The sequence below is a fragment of the Tamandua tetradactyla genome, chromosome 6 (genome assembly GCF_023851605.1).
Source record: "Tamandua tetradactyla isolate mTamTet1 chromosome 6, mTamTet1.pri, whole genome shotgun sequence".
Classification (NCBI taxonomy): domain Eukaryota; kingdom Metazoa; phylum Chordata; class Mammalia; order Pilosa; family Myrmecophagidae; genus Tamandua; species Tamandua tetradactyla.
The window spans coordinates 66,335,681-66,355,292 of record NC_135332.1 but is presented as its reverse complement, the minus strand read 5'-3'; the positions used below and the strand labels follow the sequence as shown (position 1 = coordinate 66,355,292).

General features: G+C 39.3%; 1 protein-coding gene across 20 annotated transcripts in view; it reads right to left on the bottom strand.

Moving 5' to 3' along the window:
* The window catches only part of MYOCD (myocardin), a 510,995-nt gene that overhangs the window by 265,205 nt on the left and 226,178 nt on the right, over window positions 1-19,612 (bottom strand). For 16 of the 20 annotated variants that reach the window (XM_077166024.1, XM_077166026.1, XM_077166023.1 and 13 more), the window contains 3 exons: window positions 17,412-17,782; window positions 16,683-16,791; window positions 14,996-15,050 (listed from right to left, as the gene is read on the bottom strand). In XM_077166024.1, the coding sequence (XP_077022139.1) occupies window positions 14,996-15,038 (43 nt within the window). In that variant the 5' untranslated portion in view covers window positions 15,039-15,050; window positions 16,683-16,791; window positions 17,412-17,782. The remainder of the gene's footprint in view (window positions 1-14,995; window positions 15,051-16,682; window positions 16,792-17,411; window positions 17,783-19,612) is intronic. The other 4 variants (XM_077166028.1, XM_077166035.1, XM_077166042.1 and 1 more) reach the window with 2 other exon arrangements.

Below are 19,612 nucleotides of genomic sequence, written 5' to 3'. Positions count from 1 at the left end.
TTTAAATGGATAAGGGGAAGATTTTTGAGGAGTTGTGAGGAGCTTGATAGAGCAGGCCTAGGATGCTCTGAAGAGACTGTTGGTAGAAATGTGGACTCTAAAAATACTGTTGATAAGGCCTTAGACAGAAATGAGTCACATGCTATTGCAAACTGGAAGGAAGGTGATCCTGGTTTTAAAATAGCAGCTAATCTGGCAAAATTGACTAGTGGCTTTGGCTGAAAGGCAGATTTTAAAAGCCATGAACTTGGCTATTTAGCAGAAGAGATTTCCAAATTAAATGTCAAAAGTGCAGCCTGGTTTCTCCTCACAGCTTATAGTGAAATGCGACAAGAAAGAGATAAGCTGAGAACTGAACTTTTGGGAACAAAGAAACCAGAAATAGAAGTTCTGGAGAATTCTGGGCTTCCAGGAAGGGAAGACCCCAGAGAATAGTGCCCCACATGAGGATTTGGCCAAATGTAGAATCAGTCAGCCATTTCAGAGAAAGCCAGGATTGGACATGGAGTTATCCAAAAAGGATCTGTGGAAACTCCTTATGTCTGATGGGCATGATCCAAGGCTACTGCATAGAAAGCCAATGAGAGTGTTATGGAATCTGTATAAAGAGAACCACTGCCAGTTGGGCCTGAGAAGGACAGAGAAGGGACACATAGGAGAAAAAATAACTTCAGAGGGAAAACCAAAGAGGCTGGGGTCTGAAGTCAAGAAACCTCAGGTCAGGAGAGTGGACCCACCCAAGCCCATGGAGAGGGGGAGTTTGCCCTGAAGGCAGAGGATGGGTCTTCCACCTCCTTGCAGTGGCAGAGTTGTTACACCTCAGGCCTTGGAGAGGGTGAAGCATATTCCTTGGGGTTTGGGGAAAGCCTGGCTGCCACCATATGGAGGGGTTGAGCATGTGCTCTGGAGATAGCAGAAAGCCCAGGTGTGGCCCCAATGCTTGGAGAGGGTGAAGCCAAGAAAAAGGTGGTCTCCCCAATGCCCCCCAAGGTTGCATTTGGAGAGAGGCAGGCCACGGGGTAGGCCCTTGGAAAGGGTGGGACTGCTGCTTTCAGAAGCCCTGGAGACTAACGACTCCCAGACTTGGAAAGCTAATGGAGTTTGCCCTGCAGGTTTTCGAAACTGCTCGAGTCCTGTAACCCCTGTATTCCTTTCTTCCTATGGAAATGTGTATATGTATTCTATGGCTGTTCCTCCTTTGTATGTTGGCAGCAAATAACTTGTTCTGACTTTACAGGTCCAGAGCCAGAGGAGAAATTTGCTTTAGGACAGACCATGCCTATAACAAACTTTAAGATTTTGTACTGGTTTTTACCTTGTATTGTATTTGTAATGTTACTAGAATGGTTTAAGTTTTCTGATATTGTGATGGATAAATGTATTTTGTATATGGGGAAAACATGTCTTTTTTAGGGCCCACAGAGTCCAGTTTGAAAGGATGTATGTAACTAGAAAAGCCACATTTTAATCCTAATCCCATTTTGTAAAAGCAACCATTTCTTCTAACCCCTATTCAGTACTGTATGCTTGAAACTGTAGTTAGATTATCTCCCTGGAGATATGACTCAATCAAGAGTAGTGGTTAAACCAGATTAGGTGGAATGTGTCCCCACCCATTCGGGTAGGTCTTGATTACTTTACTGGAATCCTATAAAAAAGGAAACATTTTGGAGAATGAAGGAGATTCTGAGAGAGCAAAGAATGACATAGCAACGAGAAGCAGAGAGTCTACCAGCCAGCGACCTTTGGAAATGAAGGAAAACACCTCCTAGGGAGCTTCATAAAAGGAAGCCAGGAGAGAAAGCTGGCAGATGACACTGTGTTCACCACATGTCTTTCTAGATGAGAGAGAAACTCTGACTGTGTTCTCCATGTGCCTTCTCACTTGAGAGAGAGACCCTGAACTTCATCGGCCGTCTTGAACCAAGATATCTTTCCCTGTATGCCTTAGTTTGAACATTTCTATAGACTTTCTGTTTTAATTGGGACATTTTCTTGGCCTTAGAACTGCAAACTAGCAACTTATTAAATTCCTCTTTTTAAAAGCCTTTCCATTTCTGGTATATTGCATTCTGGCATTAATTCTGAATAAACATCAATATTATGAAACCCACTAACAGTTTTTCAGTTCCAGAGTAGTTTTTATGTGAGGAGCTCGGCTAGGTACCTGAGGGTCAAAATCAGAGTCAGCTTTGAAGGTAATTCTACATGGTTCCAATTACCCACACTTGTCTCTCAGTGTTGGCTCTATTAGAAATAACTATTTACGGAAATGAAATTACATTAAGGCAGCAATTCTCAAACATGTATTGATGAGGCAGTGCAATGGCAGGGGCTGTGGGAGGAGTGGAGACATGCTATAACTGCCATGGGTACTTTTTCCAAAAGATTAATGTATTTCAGAAAGTTCTGATATAGTTTTGAGATAGTCAGGACTCCTTCAGTTCCAGGTAACAGAAACTCAATTCAAACGAACTTAAGGAATAAAAATATATAAATATAAATATATAGCTAAAGCACAGGTGTAGATATAGATAATCTCATGTATCGCAGAAAGATTGTGTTGCTACTCATGGCTGAGAAAACCCAGTACCTCAGAACCAGAACTCCAAATTGCCAGGGCCTTTCTCTCTCTCTTTCTTTCTCACTCTCTTTCTTACTCTCTCTCTCCCTTACTACCTCCCTCCCTCTCTCCACAGGATATTGGTGTACAGATTATGCAGAGTGCCTGGTACAACTCTTGATCCTGCCACGTATTAGCTGTGTGACTTTGGACAGTTACTTAACTTTTCTGTGCCCCAATTTCTTCATCTTTAAAATGGGGATAACCTTAGTAGCTGCCTGAAGGTTTATTAAGAGAATTAAATTTATGTTTGACATAGAATCACAATCTTATTAATCACATCTCTGCTTCTTGCTTCTGCCTTACTGTGCACGCTGTCCTCATTCACTCCGAGAAGGACCTTCTCCATATGGCAGATTCCTAAGTAGTTCCAGGTTAGATACACCACAAGAGAAAGAGCTTCTTTCACTCACAGTTTATATGGAAGTCCAGGAGAAGGATTTGTATTGGTTCTGCTTGTGGCATATGTCTATCTTTTCAATCAAACACAGTTGTTGGAAAGATGGGAACCAGACCAGGTTATTGGCAAAGATGGGAAAAGCTCTATTATAGGGGAAGAGATATGGGAAAGCTTTTTGGACCCAACAAAACAGTAGCTCCCACAGATCCTGGACTGTCCCCTAGTGAATAGCCCCAACTCCCTCTGCCCTGAGTGTGAGTCACTGAAGGATGACTGCTTTTGCTACCAAGGACTATAATATTTAGAGGGTTTACCTAATACAATGTGTTGCACTCTTAACTGATACCCACACAACACTAGGATGGAAATACTACTATAGTTCATATTTGATAATGAGGAAACAAAACCATGGAGAGTGAAAAAAAATTATCAGGTTTTTTTTTTGTTTGTTTTTAATTGTCCATCTTCCCTAGAGAATTTAAAGTCTATAAGATCAGGGACTTTGCTTTGTGAACTTCTGTATTCCCACTGTCTAGGACAGACTCCCATGCAGTCCATTCTCTAAAACTCTTTCTGGAGTGATTGAGTGAATGAATGAAGTTGGATCCCATAGTAAATAAGTAAAGGGTGGAATGGTGAATCAAACCCACAGTTCTTTGTTCCCCGGGTCATGCTTTTAACTCCTATTCAAGTAGAAGTGAGTGTGTTATATTTCTCAGGGGAATTGAGTTGGGAAAATTATTGAAAACCACTGATTTCATTGGTTTCCTATGGGAAGTCACTGCTAGAATTTAAATATCTCCCCTAGGAGGGTAACACATTGAGTCATTAACAGTCATTATCATATCAGCTCAGAACACTTTAGTCCCTTAACACAGATAGTGGATATGAAATGGGGGGGAGGGGGATACAGGACAGGGGAGCTGAAATGGGGAAATGGGGGAGGGGAGGAGGGTTGAGAGGGCTTCATACAGAAGAGTGGCAAATTCTTCAGCATAGACATGTGCTGAGAGAGGGTAGGGGAAAGTGAAGGAGGAGAAGGCAACTTGAGCTGGAGGAGAGTGAAAGAGGGGTTGGAGACCAGGGCAAAAGAGAGGAACAGGTGCTCTCCCAATTTGGAAGGAAGCTCCCTGCCCCCCCAAAGCACTTGGAACTCGGCAGTCATTTTCCACACGCCCTGAGCCTCAGCACTTCTTCCTAGGCCTGGAACAGTGATGAAAGGAGCTGATGATCTTGTTTGGCAGCATGTTTTGAAGATGGTTTAGCTGGAAGGAGGCATCTGTTTTATGCCAAGTAACACATTCTCTTGGCTTAGAGAGAGTCATTAGTATAGTGGTGCAGGGAGGGGAAGGCGAGCAGGGTGATATTCCTCTTCCCAGTAAACTTTTTGCTGTGGATTAAGGCATTAGAGGGGAAGTGAGAAATAGTGGTCAGGTCTGTAAAGTAGAAAATAAGCAGGTTAACTGTATATGCACACATATGTAAGGTAGCCATCTCAACCTTTCTTTCTATCACTCAGTCAAGAAAGATGAACCCTGGATTCACAAGCAGAATTGTGATTCAGTTGAACTTGTACTTTCACTATTTAAGTATTTCTATATTAAATATTTTCATTATATAAGTATTATATATTATGTACACATATATATGTATTATGTGTATATATATATAAATGTGTATGAATGGCGAGATAGATCGAGAAGATAAATAGCTATAGACTGATTCTCATTATGAGTTGAAATACCTGTGCTTTCTTCTCTGCAAATAGCATTATCTGCACTCCCTCCAAAGACAGCTTTCTGTTTCCAAGCAAAGGTGGAAAGGCAGAGCGGATAGAATGTAGAAGGACAAGAAAAGCAGAAAAGAAAGCAATATGGTTGATAAAAGGGAGAAGATGGAGAGCCCAAGCATTCCACAGCTCGGGGCATTTTAAAATAAAACTTTGATCTCAGCAGGATGATTTTAACATATCAGACTGTGATTTCCTCAGAGGAGAATTTTGAGGAAGCCACTTTGGAAGTCATAACTGTTCTGACCGCTTAAATATATTTGAACTATTTAAGGGGGAAAAAAAAGTGCTAAGCATTTTGAGAACTCCAGGGACCGTGGTTCTACATAAAAGGAAGTCATAAAGCCTCATTAAAGTGTGATTCGTTGCCATCTGCCGAACTATAAAGTTTTGTTTCCTTAGAACTTTGCTTTCTACGTAAGTGAAGCATTTATTGCTAGGGTTAAAGAGCTGAAGATAAATGGGATTAAACATTAAGCAACCTCAGGGCACTACCATGCACGGTGGCACCACATTTTAGAGCAATGTTGAGCCTTGAAGACAGAAATTAGAGTAGGAAAGAGCCAAGCAGTTTGAAATATACACATTGTTCTTGTATCCGAAAATGAGGGATGTAAAATAAAGTGTCAATAGTGTTTGAACTTCCAAAAAAAAAAGAAAGAAAAAAATTGAATATCTGGGTAAGAGGGCAATGTGAGCTTAAGCTTCTTCCAGAACCCTTTCCTAGTTCCTGGGAAAAGACCCCAGGATACTGGGGAGGGAGAACTATGATCTGCAATTACCCTCCCTTCCCACATCATCTGCTTCTTTCTCCTGGATCACGGTATAGCTGACTTCACTCACATATATCCCAGGGTCTCCTATCTTAAAGAATAATCTAGAAAATAAGACCCAAACTCTCTCTAGACCCCATGTCTGCTCTCCTACTGATCCACGTCTGTTCAGCTTTACAGCACAAGCTCTCTCATGAGTTTTATATACAAAATCCATCTCCACTTTCTTACCCCTAGCTCTCTTTTGAATCCCCTTCTAACTTATAACCCTGGTTCCACCTTTCCCCCCAACACCCTCCCCGCCCCCTATCTACTTTCAACGGCAGAAAGCTCCATCTCTTTTAAACATGTGTCTAATGTCATTCTCTGTTGGGGGTTGCATCATGCCCCCCACAAAAGACATGTTTAAGTCTTAATCCATGATCCTCTGGATGGGAACCCATTTATAAGCAGGACCTTTATAAAGGTGTTATTATGAGTTAAGGTGTGGATTATTCATTCATGAAAAGGATCTTCAAAGTTCCTATGTAGTTGAAGCCAAATCAATCAGGGTGAGACTTAATGCAAGTGATTAGAGGTCTTAAAAAGAGAGGAAATTTGGACACAGTTAGAAGTCAGAAGAAGCCAAAATACCACAGGAGGAGACCATGCGATAGAGGATTGCCACAAGCCAGCACCAGAATGCTACAGACTCTGGGAGAAAGCAGGGCCTGTTAAGACCTTGATTCTGAGTGTCCAGCCTCCCTAACAGTGAACCCATAAATTCCTATTGTTAAACCAACCCACTGTGTGGTATTTCTTATAGCAGCTCTGACAAACTAAGAAATTCTTTTGCTCAAAATTCTTGAATAGCTTCCCATAACATTCAGAGGAAACACTGAAGTCATCATCATAGCCTTGCAGATCCCCAGGATCTCCCTTCTGGCCTGGCCTCATCTCTGAATTCTTCCCTCATTCTCTGGAGACCTTTCTACTGTTCCATGACCACTCTAACATTCCGTTGAAATCCTCCATGACATCTTCTCTACATCTTTGCAGATCTCTGCTCTAAGGTTGACTCCTTTACTGAGTCAATAGTAAATATTGACTAATAGTCTCATTAGTCAATAACAGTATTGACTAATTATTGACTAATGAGACTATTAGTCAATATTTACTAATTGTCTCATTACTATTTTCTACCCCCTTACACTTCATTTTTCTTTACGAAGTTACCACTACATGCCATCTTATTACTCTATTTTATCAAATCAAAACCACAATGAACTATAAAATCTCATTAATTTATATACCATCAATGAATAATAAAAAAACAAACACCACCAATAAAGTGATGGTATAATGCCTTAATGAGAGCCATCGGATGGATATAAGAATCCATTACACCACCCCACGCTTGGCAACTTCTCATCTATATTAAAGAATTGGGCAATTTAATTTAATCCTATCTTTAATAGCATTGTTTTGTTGCTTACGATAGGCTTCATCTACTTGTGAACATCTTCTCTTCTATAGGTTCAGTAAAGCCTGGTTATTGCCTTGTAAAACAATGCAGAATTATGTTCATTCCTCCAACAATACACATTTGTGTCCTTAATTGCAAATTTAAGTCCTACAGCTGTGCCTTTGGGTACCCATAAATAACTTTTTGTTTCAAGGCCAAATCATAATGCAAACTTTTTGAAGATGTTCTAAAAGTCACTTAAACTCAACATGTGCAGCAACAGAAATGCACATACTGGTAACTAAACTGGACTGATGACAATATAAAAGTTTTGGGCAATTTTGCACTCAAGTAGGCAGTAAGAACTGCATCACAACTGTTGCCTGTCTAACAGAAATTGTGAGATTCCTTCCACTGTAAAATATATCCTGATTTCAAAGATGCTAAAATGTGAAAAAAGAATCTTAGAATGAATTAAGTGCAGTATACCTTATTGTATTTGTTGTCAGTTTCACCCACTAGCATGTAAGCCCCATGAGGGCAGGGACTTAATTTATCTCTTTTATTCATCTCTGTATCCCAAGCATCTAGAACAGAAGCTGGCACATAGTAGATGCTCAATAAATACTATTCAAGTGAATGAATGAATAAATAATCAAACACTAGACACAGGGAAAATTTTACTGCATTCCCAAAACTTTGAGGAATTGCTATTAGATGGTTGATTATTCCATATTGTAAAAAAAGACAATTATATATATAGGATCTGATGCATTTATGAAAGAAAAGGGGAGAAACCAAAGCAGAACCACTGAAAGCTTCATCATTTGGAGGGGACAGGCAAGAAGGGAGGGATAGATGGGGAACAGTCAATGGACACATCTGGAATGTATCACCAGTTCCTTCACCTGAATACGACCCTCATGATGTTACTTATCTCTTCTCCTCTTGACCCAAGAAAGAAGACCACCGCGATGGCTGACTCCCAGTAAGGGAGACTGTGCCTGGCAAAGAATAGGGTCTCTGTTGCTGGTAACTGCTAACCAATTCATTGGAAGAGAGGTAAAGTTTCCTGAGAAGAGCACCACAGCTTGGACCACCCTCCTCTTTCTCAGACTTCTAGATCTCTGAACTTGTAGAGTAAAACTGTAATTAACTTAAACCTTTTCTTTCTCCTTAAATCTGAATAAGAATATTTAACCAGGCATTCACATCAATCTCTGGAAGAACCCATCTTTTTAACATCCAACAGGGGATCAGCATATATTCCCACCAGGCTCCTGTTCCTTATCAGGTGAAAGAGAAAGAAAACCGTCAGATAGATGAAAAGAATGCCTCAGTTCAAGTAAGAGAACGAGTGTGCATAATATGAACAAACGTCTTCCTAGAAAACAGTTACTGCCAGAAATAGGATACCATTTCAGATTTCTTAGGCATGTTCCAACTAAGATTTGAGAATTGTTGCTGGACTTTTGGTTCTGAAGAGTATCTAAGTACTATCTTTGCATGCAGCATCTTCAAGCTTCTCACATAAATTCAAACAAGACTCAAATAAGAAAAAAAGTTCACTGAAACGTTAATAAATAAAATGAATAGAATATTTAAAACCAAGGTCTGGGAAGAATTGGGTTTCTTATAAGACAGACCTTCTATTGCTGTTTGAAATATGAGCTAGAAAATGGCAATGGTGACAAAGATGAAATGAGCTCAGGTGGAAGCCTTAGCTGAATTTGTCAAAGATGATTAGTGAATGGAGTGCTGGTGAAAAAGAAGAAATTATTTTCCCTTTTCCAGTTATACACGTGTTATTGACAAGGTGGTCATATTACCATCTGAGAGTGATATAATTAACAGGTCTTTTGGATAAAAATTGGAATGCAACAAGGGATAGTGACATACATGAGTTAAAAAAACAAAACAAAATAGAGCTAGGTTGAGAAAACTTGTGCAGGCTTCAGTTTATGTTGCAGCTCGGCTTTTCTCTGTGAAACTGAACCCACCTCAAAAAAGGCAGCAGACACCTGTAACTCCCACCAAATGTGGCCCCTGATTCAGAGATAGAGAAACCCAACCTCCCTAGACTGGGCAGATTCAGATTTTGTGGAGTCTGGAACTTCTGCAATTTGGGGACCCTCTTTAGGTACCCTATTTAGGTAAAAGAATACAAAAATAGATATACCAAAGAGACTTCATTTCAGAAGAGAAAATAAATCACAACAAATGACAAATTTTAAAAACTGACAAAGGCCTCAGACATCCTAAGAATACGAATATCTGCATAAAATATTTAATAATTAGCTGCCTAACAGAATTCTGTGATTCTGATTTCCCCACATTGATTGGGTGCATGCTCTTTGATCACCTTCTCAAAGGATGACAACTGAAGGTTTCTTTTAGTTTCCTGGGAATATCATTAATATCATGTAAATTTTCAGGATTGTTGTAAATTTGAGAAAACCCTAGATGTTTCCTTCATTTATACAACTGTTAGATTTGGAAGAGTCTTCTACAGACTAGCTTTTGGCTCCTTACATCTCAGTCCTCATGTACAGATTGCCATGGGACGCATTCATATGTGACATGAGGGGACCTCTTATCCCTAACCCCAATGTCTCAATGAAGGGTGAGAAGCCACCCTATACAGGACAACGAGCAATAAGTTAACTCATGGAAGTGACTGCAAAACATATAAATACATGCCATTATATTCAAACCAAATGAATTTCCCTCAGCCAGATCCCCAAATCTTTGCAGCCACACCAATCCCACCCTATATACTCGCTGAAGTACAAGAGGCAGTAAGTAGAAGTGGAAAGAGATAGCAGTCTTAACCAAATGCAGTCAAAATATTTTGCTCGTGTATATTTTTTTACGAAAACATATGACAATGTGAGCACACTGCTAGGAACCTCCCCGGGACCTCAGAAAGAGCTGGCACAAGTAGGGGCCCTGAAGCTTTGGCTTCATAAGTTACATTCATCTTCAGAGCCAGAGAACTGAGCAGCCATTCATGAAGCCCCAGGATGATGTGTTATGTCTCCACAGACCAATATTCCATCTTCCCCACTCGAAAGAGAGCAAGGAGACAAGGCTTCCATGCACGATGACCAACACCAGAAGGAGAAAAGAAGCAGAGGTGAAAATATCAACATAAGAGATGAAAAATATGTGTAAGCAAAACAGGGGCAGATATAAACAAAAAAAGGAAACCAAGCTGAGGAGAGATATCATTAAAATCTAACGTTCTCCTATTTTTAGCTGAGGATCCATGCACATTGTGTAGAAAAGCAGCTGGGTCTAGCGATGTAGGAGCTAAAGTGATTTAATTACTATCATGTTGACTGCAGGTATCCAGGATGCCTCATTTATACAGCTCAAAGGTCAGCAGGAGTAAAAAATCTACTTCTTCCCTTACAATGATTCTCTTAATGCCTTTCCTTTTGAATGGAGATGTCTTTTAGTGGATGTGCTGATCTAGTTAGAGCAATTAGATACACTTTTTAACTTCTGCAACTTGGAAATTTTTAAAACAGTAATGCCCACAGGGAAACATAGTTACTCGCTGCCTGTGAGATGGACCCTGCAGTAACTCATATACAAAACCTAACAATATTCATACCCCCTTTTTTTTTTTTGCAGACTTTTTTATTGTGAAAAATAACCTATATACAAAGAAAAGAAAGAAAAAGCAATAATTTTCAAAGCACACTTCAACAAGTAGTTACAGAATAGATTTCAGAGTTTCGTTATGGGTTAGCATTCCACTATTTCACATTTTTCCTTCTAGCTGCTCCAAAACGCGGGAGGCTAGAAGGACTATCAATATAGTGAAAACATCAGCAGTCATATCTCATTTGTTAAATCCTATTTTCTCTGTCATGTCTCCTCCTTCTCCTTTGATCCTTCCCCCTATATAGAGAGATCGTCAGGTAATTCCCAGTTCTGACTTTTTTATATTGAGAAGGATAGGGAGGATGTAATAAATCGATCATCTTGGAGAGGCTGGTATTTCTGGGCTTTAGGATTTATCTGGCCTAGGAATCTTCTGGAAATTATAGGTTCCAGGAAATCGGAAACTATAATGCATGAAACTTTTATAGAGTCTCAGTTCGAACCCTAGGTTAACTCCTAGAGTTAACTGGAGTTGGGGGTTAGCAAACCAGAACCATTAGCACTATCTAACTGAAGCTAGCATAAGAATACACTTTTTAACTTCTGCAACTTGGAAATTTTAAAAACGATAATGCCTGGTATGTGTCAACAGTCAGGAGAAACCGATAGAGTCACATGCTACCTGTGAGATATAAATTAATGCACTCTTTAAGGAGGACACTAGCCTCGTGACTGTGTTTGATCTCTCTTAGCCACTGACAACTTAGTTTATTACATTTCCTTTTCCCCTTTTGGTCAGGAAGATGTTGATCCCAGGGTGCCAGGGCTAGACTTATGAAGGCGGGAGTCATGCCCCACATTGCCAGAGAGACTTTCACCCCTGGATGTCATGCCCCACATAGGGGGGGAGGGGGGGAATAGTTTTCCTTGCAGAGTTGAGCTTAGAGAGAGAGAGGCCACATCTATTCATATCTATTTGACTCAGTGATTTCAATTCTAGAATTTTTTTTTTACTGAGATCATGAGAAATATACAAAGATATGCAAATACATTTGTCACAGAAACAAAATTTAAGTCATCCATTAGATTAATTGTGGGATGGCCATAAAACAGAAAACATGTTTTTCAGTAATAATAAAGGTGTAGGAAAATGCTGATAAGGTAATAAAAGCAGATGAGGCTGTGATGTGATTCTATATTCTTCAAAATGATGTGTACAAAGACTAGACGCCCATTAAAAAGTCTCTTCATGCACGGTCGAATATGGCTAATTTAATTGTATTTTATACATTTTACTATCGTCCAGATATTTTTTCTTCCACATCTATTGCTGTTATCAATGGTGTATTTGTTCTCTATTGTCACTGTAACAAATTTAGCAACATACATGATTCAAATTTATTATCTGACAATTCTGTAGGACAGAAGTCTGACATGGAGATCACTCAGCTAAAATCATGGCATTGAAAGGATTGCATTCCTTTCTGGAGGCTCTAGGGGAGCCTCTCTTTCCTTGCCCTTTCTAGCTTCTAGAGGCTGGTGAGTCACGGTGCCCTTTCTCCATTTTCAAAGCTAGCAACAGCAGGTTGAATCCTTCTCACACGGCATGACTATGATCCCCTCTTCTGCTTCCCTCCTCTACTTTTTAAAATTTCTGTATGCTCTATGGCAGGATCACCTTTCATTATTTTTCCATGTGAGTATTCCATTATTGCAGCACCATTTGTTGAATTTTTGTTTGCTTGTTTTCTTGATTGATTGTTTGTTTTTTGGAAGGTGCATGGACAGGGAATCGAAGCCCTGCCCCCCATATGGTAGGTGAGAATTCTACCACTGAACTAACATTTCACCCCTTCCCTTTTCCACTTTTAAGGACCCTGGTGATTACATTGGGCCCACCCAGGTAATATAGAAACCTCCCTATTTTAAGGTCAGCTGGTTAGCAATCTTAATTCCTTCTGCTATCTTCATTCCCCTTTTCCATGTCATATAACATATTCACAGGTTCCAGGGATTAGGACGTGGGCATTTTTGGGAAGCCATTATTTTGCCTACTGCAAATGATAAAAAGCAATAAACATTATCTCTATATAAACAGAACTTCCACAGAGATGTACTGTAAGTGCTCATAAAGTGAGTTAACAAGCCAAAAGTGACGTTTTGTGCTGAAAAAAAAAAATCAAGAATCTAGTGGAAAGTACCACCAGAATGGACCTATTTTCCCATTAGCCCAGAGCAGTCTCATTGAACCTTTTGTGACTATCAATCTGGGCAGAGTCTCTCTCAAGGAAATGAGTCTCAAGGAAATACTTGACAAGTTGCTAAAAAATAATTACTTCATTCTCAAAAGGTTCCAATTCTTTTAAATCTTGCTATAGACTGTGTCTCTGTTGTGTCTTAAAATTGTAACTGATTCATAACGAGTTTAGTAAACACTGATTTTTAATATGTAAATTATTATAATTGAATGGATACTATATGTTAATTTATCTCCTACATAATCTTTTGGTTAATGAGGGACATCAGGCGTTCAAAACAGGTGCCAAAATTTCAATTGTCATGTATGTAGAAATGTCCCAGCCTTCAGGGTAAGGCTTAGAAATTAAAATCTACTAAGAGTTGGTAAATATCAGATAGTTTTGTGTAAGGAATATAATCACTTGTTTCAAATAGGCATTTTCAATTAGGCAGAAGATTGGACTCTGTGACCTTTCAAAGTCCCTCCAGGTCCCAGGCTGCCCAAGGACAGGATGGATTTGGGAACCATCTGGGAACCATTGATATTTCTCAAGCCCATTCACTGCCTGGTGGCAATGTACCCATCTCATTACTTGCCAAGATCCCAGGACAACATAGCAGGCCTCCTGGGCAGTGGACTTCGGGAGATGGCCTCAGAGAAATCTCACCTCCCACATTCACACCTACCTTCCTGACTTGGAAAACACCTCCAGTTAATGAGCAAATCTGGCATCTGTCAGCTTTTTGTAAGCAAGCATTTCACAAGGTTTACAGAAAAGTAAAGTAAACCGAGTTCTGAGTAACAAAAGAGTGGCGTTTATGCATTCTTTGACTCACTTTAAAGGATGGTATAAACTGACTTTTTAACCAAGCATTAGGCAAGATCTGGGCCCAAGCCATTCTATAATAAACAATGACATGGCTATATTAAAATATTTACTTAGCGTGCTAAAGTGACTTATAGGAAGAGTGGCTACTACATAGAAGTCCTAAGTATTAAGGCGTCAGGTGCCATAGGCGGCATAAATATTCCGTGTGCACTTGTTTATAGGAAAACCCCATCTGGATTCAGCTAAAACAGCAGGCACCCCAGTGACCCCAGTTTTGCTATTGGAAAATATAACACAAGTGTTCACTCATCTAGAATAACTACAGTGCTAAGTGCCAAATGACAGATGGGAGGGGATTGGCTTTTCTCAATAAAATCCAGGCACTCCATTGTGAAGGGCTTCATTGTAAGGGCTTCTTGGCATTTATAGACTCTCAGAGTAGATATGCAACTAAACTAGGCAAGGGGCTGGGTCAGGCTGACCTGAGGCTGCCCATTCAGGATAGCTTTGCCTATGCACATCCTTCCAAGTTGGACATGATTTGGAAGACTTAGACTGGGATGATCCATAAACATCAATGCCAGTGATTGCCACATCTACCCCCATTCTACCTCTACCTTAGCTGTAGTGAATAGTCATCTGGCAGAAAGGCTGGGCACCAAGTCTGGTATGATCCAGAAAACACAGTATTTTAGAGAGAAAATATGGAGCTGGAGCACCACTCTACCACTTGAGTATAACCTTTAGGGTTAGACTTGGGGAAGGGGGTGTGGATGGAGAGAAGACAACACAAATCAACAGGAATTGCATGGGATACTTCTCATATGTCATCTCATCGAATCTTCATATCAATACTATGAGTCAGATAGAATACCCCCCATTTTGCAGATTCACACAGCTAGTTGAGAATACTTTCAAGGAATGAGGTTTTCCTAGGCTGGGCCTGGGTCATCCTATCACACGAAATGATCACCAACTTCTTATAAGACAGGTTACCCCAAGTATAGTGGGAGCAACAAAAGCTACACTCAAGTACTTGTAATTTAGTTGTGAAGCATATACCTTAGCATGACAACTTGCCCCCCCCACACACACACCAACTTTACAATGACAGTGTTCAAAGAAATAAAAACCCAAATCGAAACTAAGCTGTTAACTGAACAAAACTCTATTTGACTGAATATAATGTTGGTCATCATTGACGGCCAGCTACCACCTATTAAATTTGATTGGCAGATTTCATTTCACTCATTCACTCACTCAACAAAGATGTAAAGAGTACTTACCATATGTTGATTCCTTTGTAGACAGTAAAGTCCCTGCCTTCATGGAGTTGATATTCTGGTGGGGAGACAGTTAAATGTATGAGTTGATAATAATTCACATAATTTCAAGTAGTGATAAGGAAAAAAAATTAAGCAGGATATAGGAATAGGAAATGAATAGGAATGCTTTTGTATGTAGGCAAAGCAGATAAACCAAAGCTATTAGTTTAAAAGGCTTGGGCATCAGGAAAAAATACTTTAGTCTAATTTGCTGTCTTTAGCACCACAGCTCAAATTTAAACAAACCAATTCCACCTTGAAGTGAAGGAGATGGTACTAAGCTGAGAGTTACTGAAGAATCTTGTCTTTAATGTTAATTGATATGTTATGCTGTGAAGGTTATCTCATTTCATAGGTGGGGAAATGGAGATCCAGATAGGTAACACAATTTGCTCAAGGGAACAAAATTGGTTTGTGAACCTCTACAATTCCCTTCCACTCTATATTGCTAGAGTTGCACTGTCCAATATGGTAGCCACTAGCCAAATGTCCATATTTAACTAAACTTAAGCAAATTTTAAACTTCAGTTCCTCATTCATACTAGCCATATTTTGAGTGGCTAATTCTTGGCATATTGGACAAGGCAAAGTATAGAACTTTTCTGTCACTGCAGAAAGTTCTCTTGAACAGCCCTGTTCTTGACATGTATGGATTCTGTTAGCTCTGGGGAAAAAAAAAACAACTGACAATTTATACACTTTCTACTTCTACCAGATAATTTGTCATCCTATTGACAAGTCATTTCCTTTGGTTTACAAGACATGAATTTTATGCCTAACCGTGTCATCTTTTATGTGTGAAAACAACAAAATGTTTAAGAATTTTATCACTGATGAACCCTTCTTGAAGAAAGCAATTGAAGACATACTCTGCCTGATTGAGAGGGAAATTAAAGAGCCCGAGAATGTTTAAAAGCAGAATGCACAAGATTGGATAATATGCACCAAAAGCAATAATGTATAAAGATCCATCTAAATCAATATGATTACAATGAACTATAACCTCCTCTAGAAAACTAAAAATATATATATTAGATGTAAAATTGATTTAACAATTTGCTTAAATAAGACAAATTGATAATGTTGCATGATCATACTTAAAGTTGACCTTAAATGAGGTAAGTCCACTAACATAGATAACCATGGTGGAAGTATAAATGGGCACAACCCTTGAATATATATTGAGAACCCCAAAACTGCTAAACATCTCTGACTCTGTTATTCTACTTATAGGCAGCCATCATAAGAACATAACCAGGAGTATCACCAAAAAAATTGTTTATAAAGATCTTCATTACAGCATAATGTACAGAAGTCGACAAATGAAAAAAATATATTCCATAAGGAATAATTCAATTCTAGTATCTTCCTAAAATGTAATATCATGCAGCCATTAAAATTATGATTGTGAAAAAGCATTTAATAGCATGGAAAAAGTTTATGATATGACATTGAGGGCAAAATGCAAAATGATGATAATAGCTCAGCATTTATTCCCTGTTTAATAAGTGCCAGTTACAGTTCTAAAGGTTTTACATGTATTTTATTGTTTATCCCTCAAATACCAATAAGCAGCCCAAGTCAATATTATCCCTGATTTACTGTTGAGGAAACAAGAGCCTTAAAGTTAAGTCTTCCCAAACCTCACAGGTCACTAAATGACAGAGCCAGGTCTTGAATACAGATTCATCTGAAGAATCCTGTGCTCATGGCTGCCACACTCACTGTCTCCTCCATGTGAGCCTCCAACAAACTTGCTGTCAACCATGTAAAAAAAAAAAGTATATGCACATTTAGAAAAACTCCTGACTGAAAATTTAGCAAAACCTTACTGGTGATCATCTCTGAATGGTGGGACTATGCATCACTTTTAAGAATTTCTCCTTCAAATCACTCCCTACTTTAAAATCATTCTAGCAGTGAACAGTATTCAATAACCAGGAAAAAAAATGTAATGAAAAAGAGAGGTCAACTCCATGCACAGATTCGTACACCAAGGGGGAAAAAATAATAATTCAAAAGGCAAAGCTAAAAACGGAATTCCAAAGTGTTGCCTGGAAATTAGTGGGAGTTCAAAGGAGTTAAATAAAAGATGGAAAATTGGAGTTGTGCCATTACTAAATCTTTAAGCTCTTCCAAAAGGTTTCTGTTTGCAGTTGGTTTCTATCTCTCAGCCCTCCACTTAACTGATGAACATTTACACAATTATTAAGAAGTTAGAAGCTGCTCTGGGGTTCTAAATGCACTGGTCTGCTTAAGTTGCAGTTAACTTTTTAAAATGAATTTGTTTATTGGCCTAACAAACTAATTTACTATCAACAGGGCCTTTTCTCTTCTTCTTATTTCTTAAATCCGGCAGCATCTTTGTTGAACAAACCTGACCCTGAAGAATGTTTGCTGGCACACTGTCCATGAAGTCTAGCAGAAGTTTGTGTGATTATCTTTATGAGTGAGTATAGTTTAGTCTGGTCCCTTTTTTGTTGAATAACACCATCACACACAGTCCCCCAACGAATAAGAGAATTGGTCTTATACTTGGTTGGGTGTGTATCAACCCTCATGGGCCAAAAAGGTCACCAAAGGTAACTTCACATCCTGCAGCAAAAACACCCTAAGACCATGCACATATTTTATCTTCATTATCACCCTTCTGTTTGCCAGCAGTTTCTCTACAACATGCAGGAGGCCTGTTCCAATGTTGTCATATCCATGCTCAGCATAGAGATCCAGGGAGGCGAACTGTAACTCCTAGAATCAGAATGGAAAAAAAAAAAAATACCCTAGAAAGTGGAATATTAATTATTTAAGCTTTAAGTAATTAATGTCCCTGGGTATCTCCATGATTTAAATTTCTATTTCGGTCTCTTCATTTTTTAGACCCAACAAAACAACTCATGTGGGAGGAAGATTGGGGTAATATGAAAAGCTCAGGCTTTAGATTCACCTAGACCTGGCTTGAATCCTGCTCTGCCATTCAATAGATAAGACTTTTAACGAGTATTTAAGTGCTTGGAGTCTCGTTTTCCTTGGGATCAGAGTGTTGGTGTGAAGATTCAAAATGTAACATATATGGCATGCCTAGTATGATATTTGGCACATAATATGTGCTTACTAAATATTTCTCTCTTCTCATCCTTATCTCCCTAGAAATATACCCAGCCTACAATGAGATTCCTTCAGACCTAAAACTCAGTAGGGGTAGTTTCAGACAGTTGCTCTTTGCTTTTACTAAATCAGACTAAATCCATTTTAAAAGTGGAAGAAGGCAGATTTCTGCTAACCTTTTCCCTTGGCTCCAATTCATTTCCATGCTATGTTGTACCCTAAAGAGTGAGGCTGTAAATGGAAATCAGCATTTCCTGTGCACTGAGATGACCCAACTTGGTGGCACTGGAATCCAGAGACTGCCCTAAGAGACCCAGAGAACCCAGTCCCATTCACTTCCCTCCTGGTCCTCATCCTGTGTCAAAAATGGTAAATCTGTGTGTTCACCTAATATAGGTCCAAGCTCACTTTACTCATCAAACAGTTTCATTCCTCATTTCACAGTATTGAATATGCTTTGAAATGTTCATATCTCCCTTACTCTTTGTAGCAGACAGGATAGGCTGGGTTATGCTGAGGTAACAAACATCTCCAAATTCTCAGTGGCTTAAAGTAACAAAAGTTTATTTCCTGCCCACACTATATGTCCATTGCAAATTGCCTGGTGGGGGTGGGGGGAGGGCTGAATTGCAAAATCTTTCTCACTCTGGGACCCAGATTGATGGAGCATTCACTCTATGGAACATTGCCAGTAAATGTGACAGAAAGAAAAGGAAAGTTAATGCAGGTTTTTGAAACTTATGTCTGGTAGTCAATGAATCATATTCAGTGGCTAAAATAAGGCACAAGGTACATGGCACAAGCATAGAAAAGCACACCATGACTATGTGCTTAAGGAAGAAAGAGAGCACTTTCATACTACACCTACCAATATTTGTAAGATATGTGAATCAGGTAATATTATCCCCCATTTTAAAGTTGAATACGTGTCTTAGAAGTGGCTTAGTAAAGGTCATGCAAATAAATATTTGTTGAATGAATAGTGAAGGCATGTGTAAATTAATGCAAAGGTAAACTGATAAAGTCAGGCTTCGAATACAGGTGACCTGATTCTTGACAGAACACTCTTTTACATCAAACCTCTTCATAGCTCCCTTCTTGCCTCTTCCCCCACCAAGGCTACAAGCAGTAATCTTCTATGCCCAGAAAGGTTTCTGGGCTGTACTTCTCTGTATTTGTCAAACAACTTGGATTCATTGAGTTCTAGAACAGCAGACAGTAAGCAATCACTGTTGCCATAAAACACCAAGACATACATAAACACCCACAGACACAAAAACCATGCAAATCATAATCAGAGTGGCACTGGCACAGGACAGCTGAAGGAAGTAACAGTCCACAGCATTCTGATCAAACACATGTTCCCAAGGAAGAAGATGCAATGAGAATGCCTCAGGTCCCAGATATTTATCACAAATTTCTCCACCTTGGCAGTAACCCTGAGCTTCCAGAGATGTAACTATGCTGAAGAGA